General features: G+C 39.9%; 2 protein-coding genes across 3 annotated transcripts in view; one reads left to right on the top strand and one right to left on the bottom strand.

The window, feature by feature from the left end:
- Positions 1-693: 693 nt before the first annotated feature.
- WBP4 (WW domain binding protein 4) lies at positions 694-16,228 on the bottom strand. Its single transcript, XM_034416561.3, has 10 exons — positions 15,762-16,228; positions 12,233-12,305; positions 11,660-11,722; positions 11,444-11,567; positions 10,311-10,517; positions 8,461-8,516; positions 7,994-8,060; positions 5,647-5,747; positions 3,930-4,117; positions 694-1,256 (listed from the first exon to the last, which is right to left on the bottom strand). Exons 1-10 carry the CDS (start codon positions 16,226-16,228, stop codon positions 1,055-1,057), a joined length of 1,548 nt encoding a protein of 515 aa, XP_034272452.2. The 3' UTR covers positions 694-1,054.
- The window catches only part of ELF1 (E74 like ETS transcription factor 1), a 90,989-nt gene continuing 86,354 nt past the window's right edge, over positions 15,872-20,506 (top strand). The window contains exon 1 of one of the 2 annotated variants that reach the window (XM_034416584.3): positions 15,872-16,156. The gene's annotated coding sequence lies outside the window, so the exon portion shown is untranslated. The remainder of the gene's footprint in view (positions 16,157-20,506) is intronic. The other variant, XM_087895566.1, reaches the window with a different exon arrangement.

Genomic DNA, 20,506 nt, shown 5'->3' with positions numbered 1-20,506 from the left:
AATGGAAAACCAAAGATTTGCCGGGAATATAATGTTGTTATTAAATGTTTTAATTGCACTAATAAATCGTGTTGCACGAGAGCTGAAATAAGGCGGCAGAGGGTCACTTTGTTTGACCTTAGCTGGGAACGTGCGGTTGGGCGAATTGATTTTTTTCCCCCACTGTTCTACACACACATATGCAAATGACCATGTTGTGGTTCGCCTGCAGCCTGCAAAGCTGGCAGCGGAGTCGGACAGCGAGGAGGCTGGGGAGGAACATGGGCCAGTCCTGGAGTCTGAGGAAGGCCCGGACGAGGGCTCTGCGTCGGAGGCAGAAAAAAAAAAGAATTGTCACGCCCACCCAGTCACATGACCACCACCAAGCTAAGCCCACCTAGCCACACCCACAGAACCGGTAGCAAAAAAATTGCATTTCACCACTGGGGTGGAGTCAAGAGAGGACGTAGCCTAGAATCGTTATGTCTCCACAAATGTTCCGAGTCCAATCACTCCTGAATTCTCTTAACTCTTAATCTGGCATCAATTTAATCCTGACCATTAGTTGATTAAATTTTTGTTTATAGGCTTGAGTGATAAAATCTTCTGAACTGGAATTTATGCGTGATACCGATGTTTCATGCCTTTCAGCTGCGGTATTTTACGTTTGCTCTCCTTGGAACCCAGCATTTGCTAAAATTTACAAAGACGTCGTTAAGCAAGTAACTGCGTTTATTTTTCTTGGAAAAGGATTCACAACAATATGCTCCTTTGTAAGGTATGCTGAACCGCCTTTGACCCGCTATTTAAAAAATATATTTACACGACCTCACAAAGGGGGAAAAAAGAAACCCAGCAAACTAAAATAACATAACTTGGGGGAGGAAAACAAATATTATGTACATTTTAAACCCAAGACACTGTTTGAAAAACGATGAGCTCTAAAAATCGGCTTTTACAGTCGTGTCTTGTGAAGGAATTGTTTAAACAGTCCGTCTTTTCCCGGCGTCCTTTCGTTTTCTTGTCCTCAAAAGTGTTTTTTTTTTTTTTTTTTTTTGACAATGCAGCCAGGATGTTAGTGATCGCTCAGCCTCTGCCGAATGTTTCGAGATTTCCCGTTTTCAAATTTCCGCTTTCTGAAAACCGGCATCGCTTCCGTGGTGTCGCCGAGGGAAGTGACGGTTTTTTCTTTGAAAATCACTTTGGCGTCGTCTGGTATTTCTACAACTGGGGCGCTGTTGCTCTCCTTACTTGGAAGCTCCAAGTCGACCTTCTCACTAAAGGAAAATGAAAAATTTGTTGAACAAAAGTTATTTGAAAATAAAACTGGCTCAGGTACCAAGGTGCCTGGGTGTATATAAACATCATTTAACTCAAGTCATCCTCTTTTAATGACCCCATAATCCCTTGCGAGGTGGAGTCTGGGCAACTGAATGGAGCTGAGTGATTATTGGCTGGATGCCTTTCCTGTCACCAGTACGGAGTTTTGTTCAGCAGATATATTCTCCTTGTGCCCAGAGAGAGAAATATCTGTCTCTACCTAGGATTGAACTCACAGCCTCCTGATTGTGAGGCGAGAACTACACCTTTGGGCCAACGCACCACTCACTTCTTTTAACGCAAGTGTTTCCTGAAAACAGAAAGAAGGTTGTGACCAGCGAATTTCACAAATGTTATAACCGTCAGAGAGAAGTTTGCATAGCTCTAGCTATTAATAATGGCAGATATCAGAAGGGAGGGGGTTATTTTGGGGACAAATTTTATTGATCACATTTAGAGACCGTCCATCTCCCTCTCGCGAGTGACTCAGGGCAGCGTACAGAGAATTATCTTGCTCAATAAAAAAAGTGTTATCTTCACAAATGCAAAGGTTCTCACTGGGCTACGAGAAGGCAATCCTGCCCGTATCTACCGTTGCGCATAAAATGAGAACTTTTGTTTTCCCCCTTTTTCTTCTCAAAAACCGAAAATTTAAAATCTCTGAAGGAGGACAAACGAGCAGAATGTGTAGGTAAAAGAAGTCGGTGAAAAGAAACAAACTTCCTTAAATGAACATTCTTTGACCGTTCTGGTTTAAATTAAAATTAAGTCCAGGTGACTGTCAAACCTTCTGAAGAGTAAATTACTCTGAAGTGGTAGGTTTGAAGGGTGTTTTAAGGGTGCACAATCTCCAGCTATTCCCCAAAATATTACTTTTCAATTTTACTTTAAATTCTCACGACGTTTATATGTCTATGTTTATAAGATAGGTCATGCCTGTCTGTCTGTCCGTCCATTCATCGTCTATCTGTCTATCACTTGTCTATCTATCTGGCTATCATCTGGCTATCTCTATCATCTGACTATATCTATATCTATCATCTGTTTATCTCTATTATCTATCTATCTATCTATCTATCTATCTATCTATCTATCTATCTATCTATCTATCTATCTCAGAGAGATAGATAGATGATAGATAGATAATAGAGATAAACAGATGATAGATATAGATCTCTCTCTCTCTATCTATCATCTCTCTCTCTCTCTCTCTCATCTATCTATCTATCATCCATCTCTCTCTCTCTCTCTCATCTATCATCTATCTACTATCTATCATCCATCTCTCTCATCTATCTATCATCTATCTATCTATCATCTATCTATCTATCTATCATCCATCTCTCTCTCTCATCTCTCTCTCTCTCTCATCTCTCTATCTCTCTATCTATCATCTATCATCCATCTCTCTATCTCTCTATCTCTCTATCTATCTCTCTATCTCTCTATCTCTCTATCTCTCTCTCTCTCTCTCTCTCTCTCTCTCTATCTATCTATCATCTATCTATCATCCATCTCTCTCTCATCTATCTATCTATCTATCTATCTATCTATCATCTATCTATCTATCTATCTATCTATCTATCATCTATCATCCATCTCTCTCTCTCTCTCTCTCATCTATCTATCTATCATCTATCTATCTATCTATCTATCTATCTATCTATCTATCTATCTATCTATCTATCTATCTATCATCCATCTCTCTCTCTCCCTCTCTCTCTCTCATCTATCTATCATCTATCTATCATCCATCTCTCTCTCTCTCTCTCTCATCTATCTATCATCATCTATCTATCTATCTATCTATCTATCTATCTATCTATCTATCTATCATCTATCTATCATCCATCTATCTATCATCCATCTATCTCTATCATCTATCTCAATTCTCTCTATCTTGTCTATATCATCTGTTTATATCTATGTCTATCTCATTTTTCTCTCTCTCATTCCTCTCCTCTCCCTTCCCCTTCCCCTTCTACTCTACTCTTTCTAAATCACCCATCTCCCTTACAGCAGTAACTGCTTAGGCAGGTTGGTATTGTAAATAAAAGATACGACACAAATGCATGGTGTCCCCCTGTATATACCTATTAAGCAGGTTCCTGTCAGATTATTCATGAACTGGCAGACATGGTAACAAGGTCAGCCAATGAATAGGCCTAGCAACTAAGTCAGCCAATGGGAGCTGAGACAGACTGGAGCCAGGGCGTGTCTTAGTCTGCAGCTTCTGAGTCTGTGCAGAGAAACTGAAACTAGTCTGCTCTGCTGAAATGAAACTAACTGTTCTCTCCTGCCTTGTGTTTTGCTTGTAACTGCTACGTTGGAAGAATCTTCTACATTGGTATTGTACATTCATCTTCATGTATTATTATGTATATAAAGAAGTTAATGAATCGTGCTGCATCAATCTGCCTGTGTGTGCTTTCTGGATTTGATTTTTGCAACAAAATCTGACAGTTCCTTGCAAAGACAATATCTTCAGCACCTCAGTTCATACTATAACTATTAACCAGGAACCAGAAAAAATATATATAATGCAATGTAATTTGGACACTGGGATTATCGGTGTCACGCTGCCCAAATCTAGCTGTCATTGGCTTACAGGTGGATAAAGCAGGACTTACTATGCTTCTTCTTCCGTGATTTCCTCCCATTTGCCGAAAGAGAGGGGCTTCTGAGACGAAGAGGTTATGGATGGAACAGATGGGCTCTTCTTGCGGTCAGCATTCTCGTATTTCACCTCCTGCCACTCTCCGTAAGGGCTGATCTTTCTGGGTTTGCGAGGCTTTTCATCATTGCTGCCTGTCTTCCTCTGAGAAACAAGAGAGGGAACATCCTGTTATGCAATGATGTAAGAATAGAATAGAATAGAAATGGAATGGAATGGAACAAGGGTCTCCAAACGTGGCAACGTCAAGACTTGTGGACTTCAACTCCCAGAATTCTTTGCTGGCTGAGGAATTCCACAAGTCTTAAAGTTGCCAAGTTTGGAGACCCCTGGAACAGACCTCTGGAATAGAATAACAGAGTTGGAAGGTCTTCTAGTTGAACCCCCTGCTCAGGCAGGAAACCCTATGCCACTTCAGACAGATGGCTGTCCAATCTCTTCTTAAAAACCTCCAGTGTTGGAGCACCCACAGCTTCTGCAGGCAAGTTGTTCCACTGATTAATTGTTCTTGCTGTCAGGAAATTTCTCCTTAGTTCTAGGTTGTTTCCATCCATTGCTTCTTGTCCTGCCTTCTGGTACTTTGGAGAATAGCTTGACTCCCACTTCTTTGTGGCAGCCCCTGAGATATTGGAAGACTGCTATCAGGTCTCCCCAGATCCTTCTTTTCATCAAAAAGATGAAACTGTTCTTTATATGTTTTAGTCTCCAGTCCTGTAATCATCTTTGTTGTTCTTCTCTGCACTTTTTCTAGAGTCTCCACATCTTTTTTACATCGTGGCGACCAAAACTGGATGCAGGATTCCAAGTGTGGCCTTACCAAGGCATTATTAAGTGGTATTAACATTTCACGTGATCTTGATTCTATCCCTCTGTTTATGCAGCCTAGAACTGTGTTGGCTTTTTTGGCAGCTGCTGCACACGGCTGGCTCCCATTTATTTTAAGTGATTATCCCCTAGGACAATATGATTACTTTCTTTGAAGAAAAAAGAAGAAGCCCAAAGTTAAGATATTTGGATTTTTATATTCAGTGAGTATACAATCTTGGCGATAAGAAGATCAATTTTTCAACCACTCTCTTGAGTTTATTCAAGCTTCTCTCCCTAATTTTACTGATACAATTTGCAGTATTTTCTTAGTAATGGCTATTAATGATAAATATAAGCTATAACTATGCTGTGTGTCTTTATGCCTCTAACTGCAATATAATGATAGACCGATCTTCCTTTTAGGACAATCCAACTGCAGGAACTACATGCTCGTTGCAATAGTCTATTTAACTGCACAACACATGGACAGATTTGAATGTAATTTCAATTGGAAACTCTGAACATTTTGAGACCAAACCACGTCCAAAAACATTAGAGAATTTGTGGGAGTCTGGCTTTCACACAAAACAGTTATCAACAGGCACATAGAGATAAAGAACATTTACATACCATTGAAAAGAGACAACCAAAACCCCAAGAAAAGAAACAAAAAACCCAAAACACCTCCTTGCCAACAATCAACACCCAGATAAATAGGTATTAACACCAAGATTAATTCTAGACCAACAATCAAGCAAACAGTAACCCAATCAAGGAACGTGGAAACATTCATAGATGGCCATTGTAGGACACATATAAAAATCATACGGTATTAATATTTATTAGCTGGAGGTAATAAATATTACCTTTGGTGATTCGTTTTTGCTGATCTCTTCAGAAGAGTTTTCATCTGGATTATTCTTTATGGAAAAAGATACGAAACCTTCAGGCTTCTCCCACGTTGACACTAAGTAAAAGCAAACAAAATGTTACATACTGTATTTTTCGGAGTATAAGGCGCACCTTTCCCCCCCCCAAAAAAGGAGGTGAAAATTTAGATGCGTCTTATACACCAAATGTAGCCCCAACCACCTACCGGCCACCACCCTTTGGCCTCTGCCTCCCAACAATTTACCTCCTTGCAGCAAGCAGCAAGAAGAAACAGCTCATTTCAGCTTCAGCACAGCCTAATTAGCACAAGTTGATTGGATCGGCCTCCCAACTCTCAGCTGTTTTGCTCCCAGCTGTTTTGTGGGGGCCTCTGCTGCTTGCTGCAAGGAGGTAAATTGCTGGGAGCAGATTTTTTTTTTTTCTTGTGCTAATCAAGCTATGCTGAAAACGAAAATGAAAGTAAAGCAGGCTGTTTGCTGCAACGAGGCAAAATTGCTGGGAGGCAGAGGCAGATTTCTTTTTTTTGTTTTCCTCACCAAAAAAGGTAGGTGCGTCTTATCGTCCGGAGTGTCTTATACTCCAAAAAATACGGTATGTGACCAGTCTGGAAATTAGCTTTCTGAAAATCTGAAATGCCAGAAATAGAACCCAACACATAAAGGCCCTAATGTATGTTTCAGTGGGACCAAATTAATAAGATTAAATAAATGTTTTGTTTCACATTTCACGAACCTAAGAGATACTCTTAGATCCCTATTAAAACTGCTGGACCCCATCAAAAATCAAGGTTGGACTTCTGTAGCTTATTTTTTGTTATTTCATTTTGTTACACTGGTTTTTAAAAACAGAGCCTCAATATATAAAGTAAACGATGCAATAAATATTAGAGCAGCAATCTCTAAAAGTAAGAAGAAGCCTCTACATGCCAGATGTAAGGATTTAAGACTGCAGATTTGAGAGACGGGAAACCGAACAAATAGTTTATTTAAGGGAAGGAAGGGAGGAAGGAAGGAAAGGAGGGAAGGAAAGGAAGGAAGGAAGGGAAAAGGAAGGAAAGGGAGACAGGGAAGGAAAAGAAGGAGGGAATGGAATGGAATGGAATGGAATGGAATGGAATGGAATAGAATAGAATAGAATAGAATAGAATAGAATAGAATAGAATAGAATAGAATAGAATAGAATAGAATAGAATAGGTCTATGTCAGACGACTGAGTCGAAAACTGGGCCCAACGGACACGACTGGGGGCATGGCCAGCAAAATTATAACTCAGTCTCTGGGCAGATTGCACTGTATCAACCCACTTCTGGACCATTCCACAGTCCATTGAGAGAAACAGTCAATATAAATCTTAAGGATACCAGCAACAAGGTTATAGTCATACAGTCATAAGTGGGAGGAGATGGGTGGTGGGAACGATGAGAAGATTAATAGTAGTGCAGATTTAGTAGATAGTTTGACAGTGTTGTGGGAATTATTTGTTTAGGAGAGAGATGGTGTTCAGGAAAAAACTGTTCTTGTGTCTAGTTGTTCTGGGAAGGAAAGGAAGATGGGGAAAGGAAAGGAAGGAAAGGGAGATGGGGAAAGGAAAGGAAGGAAAGGGAGATGGGGAAGGAAAGGAGAGAAGGAAAGGAAGGAAAGAAAGAAGGAAGGGGAAAGGAAAGAGATAGGGAAGGAAAGGAAGAAGGAGAAAGGAAAGGAAGGAAAGGGAGATGGGGAAGGAAAGGAGAGAAGGAAAGGAAGGAAGGAAAGAAAGAAGGAAGGGGAAAGGAAAGAGATAGGGAAGGAAAGGAAGATGGGGAAAGGAATGGAAGGAAAGGGAGATGGGGAAGGAAAGGAGAGAAGGAAAGGAAGGAAGGAAAGAAAGAAGGAAGGGGAAAGGAAAGAGATAGGGAAGGAAAGGAAGAAGGGGAAAGGAAAGGAAAGAAAGGGAGATGGAAAAGGAAAGGAGAGAAGGAAAGGAAGGAAGGAAAGAAAGAAGGAAGGAAGGGGAAAGGAAAGAGAGATAGGGAAGGAAAGGAAAGAAGGAAGGGGAAAGGAAGGGAGAGAGGAAAGGGAGGGAGATAGGGAAGGGAAGGAAGGAAGGAAAGAAAGAAAGGGAGAGATCAAAGGGAGGGAGGTAAACATTCCTATAAATGGTTTCTGGGGGTAGGAAGATTGGATGGGCCACATCCCTTGTGGGAGCCATTTTGTGAGAGCATTTAGGCAAATTCTCCAAATGTCAAACGTGTTCGTTGCCTCTCTTTTACCTACAGTTAAACATTCCTTGTCGAATAGATGTGGCTTTGGGTCTTAAGTAGCGGCCCCGAGTAAAACCTCTCACCTCCAGTCTCCGTGTTATAGTAATAGGTGTGGCCTTCGTCGTCTGTCCCTTCTATCCAAACTGCTTCCTGAAAAGCAAAGGATAAATCTGATTAAAGTCTCACCCATTTCTCATCATAGGCTGATTTTATTTTACCTCATCCGAGGTGCCGTAAAGATACGTTCATTTAAAAACGAAACATCATAACTTAGCCATTATAAGCTTCCTTCCTTTTTGGCAATAATAAAATTCAATTATTGCAGAATCCCCCCCCCCTACATGTCGGAAATAATGCTCTTAAAGGACTTTACATAAACTACAGACTTCCGGCTGATAAATGCGTTCTTAAAGATAACTGTATTCCCAATCATATCCATTCAGAACAGATTCAAGGAAACTAATTTTTCAATGAACTGAGAATACATTTTAAATAATGAAGACAGATTTTTTTTTGAGATAGCTATAATAATAAATAAGCATTCAGTTACCGTTTCAGAATTCTGAGCGGTGTCCTGAAATCCTTCTGGCTTCTCCCATTGTGATTCTTAATAATAATAAAAAAAAGTTTAAAAAAAAGACTTTAATTTGGGATCCGGAAAAAAAAAATCATTCATGCAGTATTACATATAGAATAAGTTGGAGGGGACCTTGAAGGTCTTCTAGTCCAACCCCCTGCTTAGGCAGGAAACCCTACACCACTTCAGACAGATGGTTGCCCAATCTCTTCTTAAAAACGTCCAGTGTTGGAGCATTCACAACTTCTGCAGGCAAGTTGTTCCACTGATTAATTGTTCTCACTGCCAGGAAATTTCTCCTTAGTTCTAAGTTGCTTCTCTCCTTGATCAGTTTCCACCCATTGCTTCTTGTCCCGCCCTCAGGTGCTTTGGAGAATAGCTTGACTCCCTCTTCTTTGTGGCAGATCCTGAGATATTGGAAGACTGGTATCATGTAACGCTCTCTACATGGGGCTCCCCTTGAGGAGCACCAGGAGGCTCCAACTGGCGCATAGTGCGGCTGTGCGGGTGGTTATGGGAGCAACATGGCGCTCCCATGTGACACCTCTCCTGCGCGAGCTGCACTGGCTCCCGGTGGTCTTCCGGGTGCGCTTCAAGGTTTTGGTCACCACCTTTAGAGCGCTCTATGGCTTAGGACCTGGTTATTTACGGGACCGCCTACTACCACAAACAGCCTCTCACTGGCCGGTACGCTCTCATAGAGAGGGGCTCCTCCAGGTGCCATCAGCCAAACAATGTCGACTGGCGGCCCGTAGGGGGAGGGCCTTCTCTGTGGGGGCATCTACTGTCTGGAATGAGCTCCCCCTGGAGATACGGAGGATCCCGGATCTGCGCACTTTCCGCTGCGCTGTGAAGACCTTTTTATTCCACCAGGCGGGCTTGGCCTAATCCTTTCCCTCTTTTTTAAATATGTAAATTTTAATCTGCTTTAAATTATTGGGATGTTTTAATTTGTCAGGGCCAAAATTATTTAATTCGATTTTATCTGGTTTTTTAAATTTTTTGTATCTATGTATTTTATTGTTTGGCTGTTCACCGCCCTGAGTCCTTCGGGAGTAGGGCGGTATACAAATCAAATAAATAATAATAATAATAATAATAATAATAATAATAATAATAATAATAATAATAATGATGATGTCTCCCCTAATCCTTCTTTTCATTAAACTAGACATACTCAGTTCCTGCAACCGTTCTTTATGTTGTAGCTTCCTGTCCCCTAATCATCTTTGTTGCTCTTCTCTGCACTCTTTCTACAGCCTCAACATTTTTTTTACATTGTGGCAACCAAAACTGGATGCCGTTTTCCAAGTGTGGCCTTATCAAGGCCTTATAAAATGGCATTAACCCTTCACATTATCTTGATTCTATCCCTGTTTATGCAGCCTAGAACTGTGTTGGCATTTTTGGCAGCTGCTGCAACGGCTGGCTCATATTTAAATGGTTGTCCACTAGGACTCCAAGATCCCTCTCGCAGTTACTACTATTGAACAAGGTACAACCTATACTGTACCTGTGCATTTGGTTTTTCTGGCCTAAATGTAGAACCTTACTTTTTTCACCACTGAATTTCATTTTGTTAGATAGCTCCCAATGTTCAAGTCTGTCAAGATCCTTCTGTATCTTAAGCCTATCCTCCGGAGTGTTGGCTATTCCTGCTAGTTTGATGATATATAATAAAAGGATATAGAGAGGAAGAATAAATAGCAATCATAAAATAAAAGAGAAATCTATTGCTAAATATCATTTGTGTTGTGTTTTGATGATAACTTTTATGGTTTTTGGATACATGATTTATAAAAGGAGATTAGCTGCAAATTTACCTCCAGATTTTGTGTTGTAATAATAAATGTAGCCTTCTGGAGAAAATCCTCGCACCCATTCCGTTGTTTCATTGGATGAAACTCCCTTAGTTTGTTTTTCTTTTTTCTTCTTTTCTTTTTTCTCCTTTTCTTTTTTCTCTTCTTTTTTCTCCTTTTTCTCCTTCTTTTCTTCCTGTTTTATCGGCAAGGAAGGCTGTCCTACAGGTTCTGAGACACGGAATATTAGATTTTAAAGCCCACCTGAGAAATTCTAAGAGAACCTCACAGCTAGACAACTTAGCCAACCGTTTGGATAATGAATATTCAGTTTCAAATCTCTGAAACTCTAGCGATGTGTGCCAAGTGGAAGATGGTGTAATTCAACAAAGAAAGTTCTGCTAGACCTATGGATCTTTTCTTAAGTCATGTATTGCTAGTAGTATGATGGACTGCAGGGCCGGCGCAACGTGTAACATGTTCACACTGGTGCAATAGGACTGAGTGTTTTGTTAATATGATTTATTGGGTTAGGGATTTTCTGTCTTCACTGTGAGTTTTATTGTGTTGAGGGTGTGTGTGCACTGAGGGAGCTCAATCAATTTCATTGTACAGGTGTTGTGCACTGACAATAAAGATTTGAATTGAATTGAATAGTAAGGGTATTACCTGCAAAATGATACCAAACTGGAATATTATCCCAGGTAGTCTTTGATTTATGACCACAACTGAGTCCAAAACGTCTGTTGCTAAATGAGAGACATTTGCTCATTGAGTTTGCCCCATTTTACGACCTTTCTTACCACGGTTGTTCAGTGAATCACTGCAGTTGTTAAGTTAGTAACGTGGCTGTGAAGTCAATCTGGCTTCCCCATTGACTTGGCTTGTCAGAAGGTCGCAAAAATCACGTGACATTGCAACTGTCGTAGGTACGTGCCAGTTGCCAAGCTTCCAAAATTTTGATCACGTGATCAGGGGGAGGCTGCAATGGTCGTAAGTGTGAAAAATGGTCCTAAATCAGTTTTTTTCGGTGCCATTGTAACTTCGAACGGTCACTAAAAATACAGGCTAACTGTATTTTTATGGATTCTGTATATTCGAGTCAAGGGAGGCTACTTGAAATTGCCAATGATGATTTTTCGATTCGATAGTCCTACCTGCCTTCAATCCAAGCCTTTTCAAATCTTCTTGATAGGCCTTTGTGGCTGCTTCCTCCATGGCCGCAAACTCCTTTGCCCTTTTGTCATCCTCTTTCGCCTTGTCCAAGCTTTTCTGCTTAATCTGCAATTTAAAAAGAAGATGGAGCAGGAATGCGTGACGCGGGGTTTTAAAAAACATTCCGGTCAGGTTCAAGGAGGTGGCAGGCAAGTTACCTCGCTAATTTTCTTCGCCACATTTTCCTTGTGGTTCTTTCCTCTTTCGTGGAAATCGATGCTCTGTAAAAAAAGGAAGAGACATTCCTAAATTAGAGAAAAATAAACTTTACAACTACGTCTAAATACTGAAGCTAAGCACATCTACCTGAGGCAGCTAAGGTAAATATTTCAACTTTCAAACCCTGTTTTAAGAACGTCTAATTTTTCAAAGAATCTGACCAGGAATGGTTTCAATGCCATTTTATTCCTGCAGGCATTTTAGGTGATTTTAAAAGGTGCCCTAAACCGTATAAATTTGTATGAGGAATGTTTCAGCTCTTAAATAAAGGTGACACCGAAATGAACAAGCAAAGTTCCAAATTTAATCCCAAGAATCCAGATCCAACTAAACCTGAAGATATTAAACATTAAATACATTAGTCTATATTGCCTGCATTTATTCTACCCTGCCAGCCACAAGAAAAAAGGCTAGGAAACTAACCAAATATCAAATGTTATCTGATGAAGCTTAAATTTAAAATGTTAAAACCCAAATCCCAGGACTTAGATTTAATCAGAAGTTCATCATACCGGTTTGTTGTCTGCTATCCAGCACTTGCAATAATCACAGAATTTCTTGGGCTGAGATTTCCAGTAATCAGCCCTGGAAAAAGAGATATTGGAAAGAAAATAGTAGGACTTTTTTAAAAAATAAGAAACATAGAAAATAGACGGCAGAAAAAGATGTAATGGTTGGTTCATAAAGTTTATTTGCCCTTTTGAGTTTTTCTGTTTTTTGTTTTCTTTTTAATTAATTACACACACATAGAATTTTTGTTGGATGTAATGTGATGGACATGTATTTATCCCAAGCGTGTTTAAACTCAGTTTCTGATTGATTGATTGACCCACTATCTCCACAGGAAGTTGGTTCCGAGCTGCTTCCGCTGCTTTTTCTGTAAAGCCATATTTTCGAACGTGACTTTTGAACTTCCTGTCAGTTTCAGGTTATGCCTCCGTGTTCTTCATTTTTGCTTAATATTGAAAATACTGTACTTTTTACTTTTTATTATGTATTATACTGCATTATATTGGGCTGTTATTAATTATATTATGTTAGGTTATTACATATATATTATATTATATTATATTATATTATATTATATTATATTATATTATATTATATTATATTATATTATAATATTATAATAATATTATAATTATATTATAATTATATTATATTATATTATAATATTATATTATTATATTATATTATATTAATTATATTTATTTATTTATTTTTACGATTTATATCCCGCCATTCTCCCGAAGGACTCAGAGCGGCTTACAACAACAATCAATAATACAAATCACAAAATCACAAAATAAGTTAAAAACCCCTTAAAAACCATATTTAAAATTATTACAGTTTGTGCAACCCCTAGCAGATCAGGTTATTTGACGGAAGAGCCACGTCTTCAGTTCACATTATATCATACCACATCATATATTATAATTATATTAGGCTGTTATTATATATTATATTGTGTTAATATTATTACGCTATTATATTAGGCTATGATACTATATTATATTAGGCTGTTATTATATATTATATTGTGTTAATATTGTATTAGGCTATTATATTAGGCTATATTATGTTATATTAGGCTGTTATAGTTATGTTATATTATATTATATATTTATATTATATGATATATCACATTACATTATATCACATCATAGATAATCCTGTTTCCCCCAAAATAAGACATCCCCTGATAATAAGCCCAATCGGACTTTTGAGTGCATGGCAATAAGGCCAAACGCTTATTTCAGAGTTCAAAAAAATATAAGACAGGGTCTTATTTTCGGGAAAACACAGTAATATAATTATATTAGTCTATTATATTGTGTTATGTTATATTAGGCTGTTATTATATATTATGTGTTAATATATTAGGCTATGATACTGTGTTATATTAGGCTGTTATTACAGTTATATATTTATATACTACATTACATTATATCACATCATATATAATTATATTAGGCTATTATATTGTGTTATGTTATATTAGGCTGTTATATATTATATTGTGTTAATATCTTAGGCTATGACACTATGGTATATTAGGCATTACAGTTATATATTTATATACTACATTGCATTATATCACATCATATATTATTATTAATATGATGATGATGATGATTATTATTATTATTAATTTAATTTTTATACCGCCCTTCTCCCGAAGGACTCAGGGCGGTGAACAGTCAGAATAACATACATATAATGTGAAATAAAAACAATTTAAAATAATTAAACCAATTTGGCTCATCAGTTAAGATCCTCAGCATAGAATTTAGACAATTTGAAAATTTATGCCAGCCCGGCTTGGTGGAACAGAAAGGTCTTCAGTGCACGATGTAAAGTACGGAGATCTGGGATCATTCGTATCCCTGGGGGTATCCTGTTCCAAAGGGTAGGTGCTCCCACAGAGAAGGCTCTCCCCCTGGGAACCACCAGTCGACATTGCTTTACTGACGGCACCCTGAGGAGGCCCACTCTGTGGGAGCGTACTGGTTGGTGGGAGATTATCGGTTGCAGAAGGTGGTCTTGTAGGTACCCAGGTCCTAAGCCATGGAGCACTTTAAAGGTAAGAACCAACACCTTGAAGCGCACACGGAAGACCACCGGGAGCCAGTGCAGCTTGCGTAGGAGAGGTGTTACATGTGAGCGCCATGTCGCTCCCATAATCACCCGCGCGGCTGCATAATTATATATTTATAATTATATATATAAATATATATGTAATTATATGAGGCTATTATATTGGGTTACTTTATATTAGGCTGTTATTATATATTGTGTTAATATCTTAAGCTATGATACTATGTTATATTAGGCTGTTATTATAGTTATATATTTATAAACTACATTGCATTATACCACATCATATATAATTATATGAGGCTATTATACTGTGTTACGTTATATTAGGCTGTTATTATATATTATATTCTGTTAATATCTTAGGCTACGATACTATGTTATATTAGGCTGTTATTATAGTTATATATTTATAAACTACATTGCATTATATCACATCATATATCACATCATATATTGATATGTGATGTATGATATGTGATATCATATATCACATCATATATTAGGCTATTATATTGTGTTACGTTATATTAGGCTGTTATTATAGTTATATGTTTATATACTACGTTGCATTATATCACATCATATATAATTATATGAGGCTATTATATTGTGTTACGTTATATTAGGCTGTTATTCTATATTATATTCTGTTAATATCTTAGGCTACGATACTATGTTATATTAGGCTGTTATTACAGTTATATATTTATATACTGCATTGCATTATATCACATCATATATAATTATATGAGGCTATTATACTGTGTTACGTTATATTAGGCTGTTATTATATATTATATTCTGTTAATATCTTAGGCTACAATACTATGTTATATTAGGCTGTTATTATAGTTATATATTTATAAACTACATTGCATTATATCACAACATATATTACATCATATATTGATATGTGATATGTGATATCATATATCACTTCATATATTAGGCTATTATATTGTGTTATGTTATATTAGGCTGTTATTATAGTGATATATAAACTACATTGCATTATATCACATCATATATAATTATATAAGGCTATTATATCGTGTTATATTAGGCTATGATTATATTATGCTAATATTATAGTAGGCTATATTATGTTATATTAGGCTGTTATTATATTTTAGATATATATTATATTACCGTTATATTGATATATTATATTATATTACCTTACCTTAAGAGTATGGATTACTATGACATGTATCCTATGTCCATTAAATGACATGAGGGAGCAATTGGAAGGATGAAATGCAATTATTCCTCATGAGGGAAGGATGAAAAGGGCTGATCAATGGTGTCTCTGTGGGGGGGGGTTGGGGGGGGGAAGGGGCTTTGTCCAAAGTCTCCCCCTGAACCCAGTCTTAGAGGCGGGGGGGGGCGAGGAGGGCCGGGGCCGGGATTGGGGAGGGGGGGGGCGAGACGGGGACTCACATGGCTTCCCTTCCCCTGCGGAGGGGCGGCGGCGCCACCGGCCGATCAGCCGAACCAAGAACTGGGCGCCCGCGACGGCGGCGCGCTTTAGTGACGTCACGCCCGCGCCGTGCGCAGGAGGCGGAGAGAGGAGGAGGCGGAGGGGGGGGAGGAGGAGGAGGAGGACGGCGGCCTGGCAGGGCCAATCCGGGCGGCGTTCTCGTCCCTGAGGCGGAGGGGAGGTCGGCGCTCGGCGGCGGCGTCTCGGGGCTTTCCAGGCCGGCCTCGCTCGGAGTCCTCAGGCCGGGAGGTGGCGGGCGAGTCGGCGAAGGAGCCTCCTTTCTCTCGGCCTGCCTCTTTTCCGATAGTCTGCCATCCCCGCCACCACCTCTCTCGACACACAACAGCCCTGCGAGGTAGGCTGGGGCGGACCGGCGGGGCGGGGGGAAGCGGGAGAAGGGAGGGCGGTGTGTGTGGGGGGTCAGCATTGCCGGGGAGGGGGGAGGAGAGGGGGAGGAGTGGGGGGCCTGGGGGGCAGGACCCCCTGGGGCGCTTTTGGGGGGGCGCAGAGGCCCCAAAGAACCTTTTTTAAAGACCCCAAATCTCCCCTCCCCCCCAACCACCCCTGGCAGTGGGATTCAGGGTGGGGGGAGCCTTGATCCCAAAAAAGTGGGGGGGGGATAACTTGCACAAAACTCACTAAATTCATCCCATAAATACATTAGAAGGGGTCATTTTCTTTCTTTCTTTCTTTCTTTCTTTCTTTCTTTCTTTCTTTCTTTCTTTCTTTCTTTCTTTCTTTCTTTCTTTTCCTTCCCATCTCTCTTTCTTTCTCTCTTTCTCTTTTTTCTTTCTTTTCTTCTCCTTCCCATCTCTCTCTCCTTCTTTCTCTTTCTCTCTCTCTCTTTCTTTCTCTCTCTTTTTTCTTTCTTTTCTTCTCCTTCCCATCTCTCTCTCCTTCTTTCTCTTTCTCTCTCTTTCTTTCTTTCTCTCTCTTTTTTCTTTCTTTTCTTCTCCTTCCCATCTCTCTCTCTCTTTCTTTCTCTCTCTCTTTCTCTCTTTCTTATTCTCCTTCCTTTTCTTCTTCTCATCTTTGTCTCTCTTTCTTTCTCTCTCTCTCTCTTTCTCTCTCTCTCTCTTTTCTTTCTTTTCTTCTCCTTCCCATCTCTCTCTCTCTTTCTTTCTCTCTCTCTTTCTCTCTTTCTTATTCTCCTTCCTTTTCTTCTCCTTCTCATCTTTGTCTCTCTTTCTTTCTCTCTCTCTCTCTTTCTCTCTCTCTCTCTTTTCTTTCTTTTCTTCTCCTTCCCATCTCTCTCTCTTTCTCTTTCTCTCTTTCTTATTCTCATTCCTTCCTTTTCTTCTCCTTCTCATCTTTGTCTCTTTCTTTCTCTCTCTCTTTCTCTCTCTTATTCTCCTTCCTCCCTCTTTTCTTTCCTTCCTTCTTTCCTTCCACCCATCCATCTCCCTCCCTCCCTTCTCTTTCCTTCCTTCCAACTTTTCCTCCCTCTCTCCTCCTTCCTCCCTTCCTCTTTTCTTTCCTTCCTTCCATCCATCTCCTCCCTCCCTTCCTCCCTCCTCTTTCCTCCCTTCCTTCTTCCTTCCTTCCATCTTTTCCTTCCTTTCTTCCCTCCCTCATTTCTCCTTCCTTCCTTCCTTCCTTCCTTCCGCTCCCTCCCTTCTCTTTCCTTCTTCCATCTCTTTCCTTCCCTCCCCCCCTCCAAAGACGCCTAAAACTCCTCTCCCTCCTGGGAACTTCAGGCTTTCACTATCCAGGAGGAGGAATTTCCCAGTTTTCCAGCCTTTTTGAGAGGCTCTGTGATTTCGCAACCGCCTGGATTAGATGATTATTCGATTATAAAAACCCAAAACATTGCAATAAATCCACGCAGGACAGATTGAAACCAAAGCCCCGGGGAGCCGTCTGCCAGACTCTTGGTTGCACTTGGGTTGCTTGCGTGCACCGTTTGCTGTAACCATTGTTTATGGAACAAGCCATCATGGTCTGCTTTACACGTCATACCGCACTGATCTAAAACCAGTCAAGCCGCATAGCTTTGTGAGTGTCTGATTCAGGCTGCTGGGATCTGACTCACTGCAAGACAAAAGGGTGGTGCAATCGAAAAATAACATTGGGATGGGGAGGGGGGGGTTGCCTTTAGAGGTTGGGGTGTCTCTTCCTTACAGTCACTTTTTCTGCTGAAATATGGGGCTACGGCTTCAGTGGCAGACGGTTTAAAACGGCTTCTTCCACACTGGACACCGATCTGACAACAAATATGCATGCTATTTCTTCTGGTGTAAATTTGATGTATTTCATTTTATCGTGTTTTGTTCCGATGCTTCTTGCTTTGCCAAAAACCAACCTACCAGCCACTCACTCGCTACAAAAATCAGAATTTAGCTCAAGGGGGAAAAAGGAAAAAAAAAACCCCATCCTGTCATTAAATCTTGTTTTCACATGACAGACGGGATGCCTTGTCTGTCTCTCCCTTTAAGGACTGTGGTCTTAGCCAAGGAACTTGTGCTTTTTAAAGATTGTAAGTGCTTTAACTTATAATCTTTAACTTTACTTTAACTAGAAATGGATTTTCTTCAGTATCTGAAGCAAGACGGCGATTTGAAGATGCTTTATTTCAGTCAAAACGTGGTTCAGTTCCTCAATTTATTCATGTCCATTGTAAGCTGTCGATAGTCAAAACAGGATAATTTCTTTTTAAATTTTTCCTTGCAGTAGAAGTTGTTCTGGAAGAGATGCTTAATTACATAGTTTAGAGTTACGTGGCAAAGATAGCTCTTAATAAGAACATGACAACTTAACAACGGTTTGTTTAGTGACGGTTCAAAGTTACAATGGCACTGAAAAAAGTGACATGACTATTTTTCACTTAATGAATATTGTGTTATCCCCATGGTCATGTGATCAGAATACAGACACTTGGCAACTGGCATGTACATATGACGGTTGAAGTCTCCTGAGGTCATGTGATCTTCCTTTGTCGACCTTCTGACAAGCAAAATCACAGGACTACCTGTAAAGTTGCTTGAAATAAGCATTTTATTCTTCATATTGTCATCGAAACTATGTCTGGGCATGGTAAGTGAAACACCGAACTCAAAATAATGACGGTTGGTTTCCTAATATTTTATGGATGCCATAAAATGGCTAATTATGAGAAAGCATTCTAATAAACAGTGGGACTTACAGATTTTGGGGGAATATAATACGTTTATGTTATGAGGTTAAATTTACAGATTTTTCACTCACAGTTATCAAAATGATGTGAAGTGTTAACATTACTTTATAATGCTTTGGTAAAATCACATTTGGAATATTGCATCCAGTTTTGGTCACCACGATGTAAAAAAGATGTTGAGACTCTGGAAAGAGTGCAGAGAAGAGCAACAAAGTGGATTAGGAGACTGGAAGTTAAAAAATATGAAGAACGGTTGCAGGAACTGGGTAGGTCTACTTTAATGAAAAAAAGGATTAGGGGAGACATGATAGCAGTGTTCCGATATCTCAGGGGTTGCCCCAAAGAAGAGGGAGTCAAGCTATTCTCCAAAGTACCTGAAGGCAGGAGAAGAAGCAATGGGTGGAAACTAATCAAGGAGAGAAGCAACTTAAGAACTAAGGAGAAATTTCCTGGCAGTGAGAACAATTAATCAGTGGAACAACTTGCCACAAGAAGTTGTGAATGCTCCAACACTGGAAGTTTTTAAGAGATTGGACAACCATTCGTCTGAAATGGTGTAGGGCAGTGATGGCTAACCTTTTCCAGACCAAATGCCCAAGCGCGCGCACGCCTGAAACCCCAAAATGCAATGTGCCCCCCTGTGCATGCACCCCGCCCCGCACGCATGCGCCTGGCCCCTCCGTGCATGCACATGTGACCCCCCCGCATGCGTCCCGCCCCCCCATGCATGTGCTGCAGAGACCAGAAGGCCAGCTGGCCACGGGAGCTGAATTGGGGTGACGGCTCGTGTGCCATCAGGAGGGTTCTGCGTGCCACCTCTGGCACGCGTGCCATAGGTTCGCCATCACGGCGTGTAGGGTTTCCTGCCTGAGCAGGGGGTTGGACTAGAGGACCTCCAAGGTCCCTTCCAACTCTGATTTTCTATATTCTAATTGTCAAAATGAAAGCTAGCCAGTTTTGGCTAGTTACCAAGTTCTACCCAAAGCTTGGCATACCTAGCTAATCGTAAAAAAAATAGTTATATTATTAACCTTTTTGTGCAAGCCATACAGAGACTGATATGATGCAGAATCTCATCCTTCAGATATAGTTTTTCTAGATTGCTTTGTTTCCTCCTCTTTTGATCTTCCCTTCCCTTCCCTTCCAATTCCCGTCATTCCATATTCTATATTCTGTCTCCCTGTGTGTATCCCCTAATTACACTGTATAATATCTCCACAATGTTATAATGTCATATAGGTTTGTAGGGGTTGAGCGATACCCATTCTGCTAACAAAAACAGTTGTGTATTGTTTCAGCTCTGCTGCCAAAGAGGCCTAGCCTTTTTTTTTTAATGAGCTCATCCCAAGGTCAACTTTAAAGATAAATATACTGCTAATTATATTTTCAAAACAATAAAAATGCACACTGTGATAAGGGAAAGTGTACTGTCTCACAAAGCTTCACAAATAATTTTTTTACTGGTATATGAAAGCCAAAACATGACGTTAATCCTAGCATTTATTTTATGGCTGAATAAAATGAGAATGGGATCTCTCTCTCTCTCTCTCTCTCCCTCTCCCTCCCTCTCTC

This window comes from Pantherophis guttatus, chromosome 5 (genome assembly GCF_059756535.1).
Source record: "Pantherophis guttatus breed Tessera chromosome 5, ASM5975653v1, whole genome shotgun sequence".
Lineage (NCBI taxonomy): Eukaryota > Metazoa > Chordata > Lepidosauria > Squamata > Colubridae > Pantherophis > Pantherophis guttatus.
The sequence above is the reverse complement of the archived record's forward strand: the minus strand, read 5'-3'. Positions and strand labels throughout refer to the sequence as shown.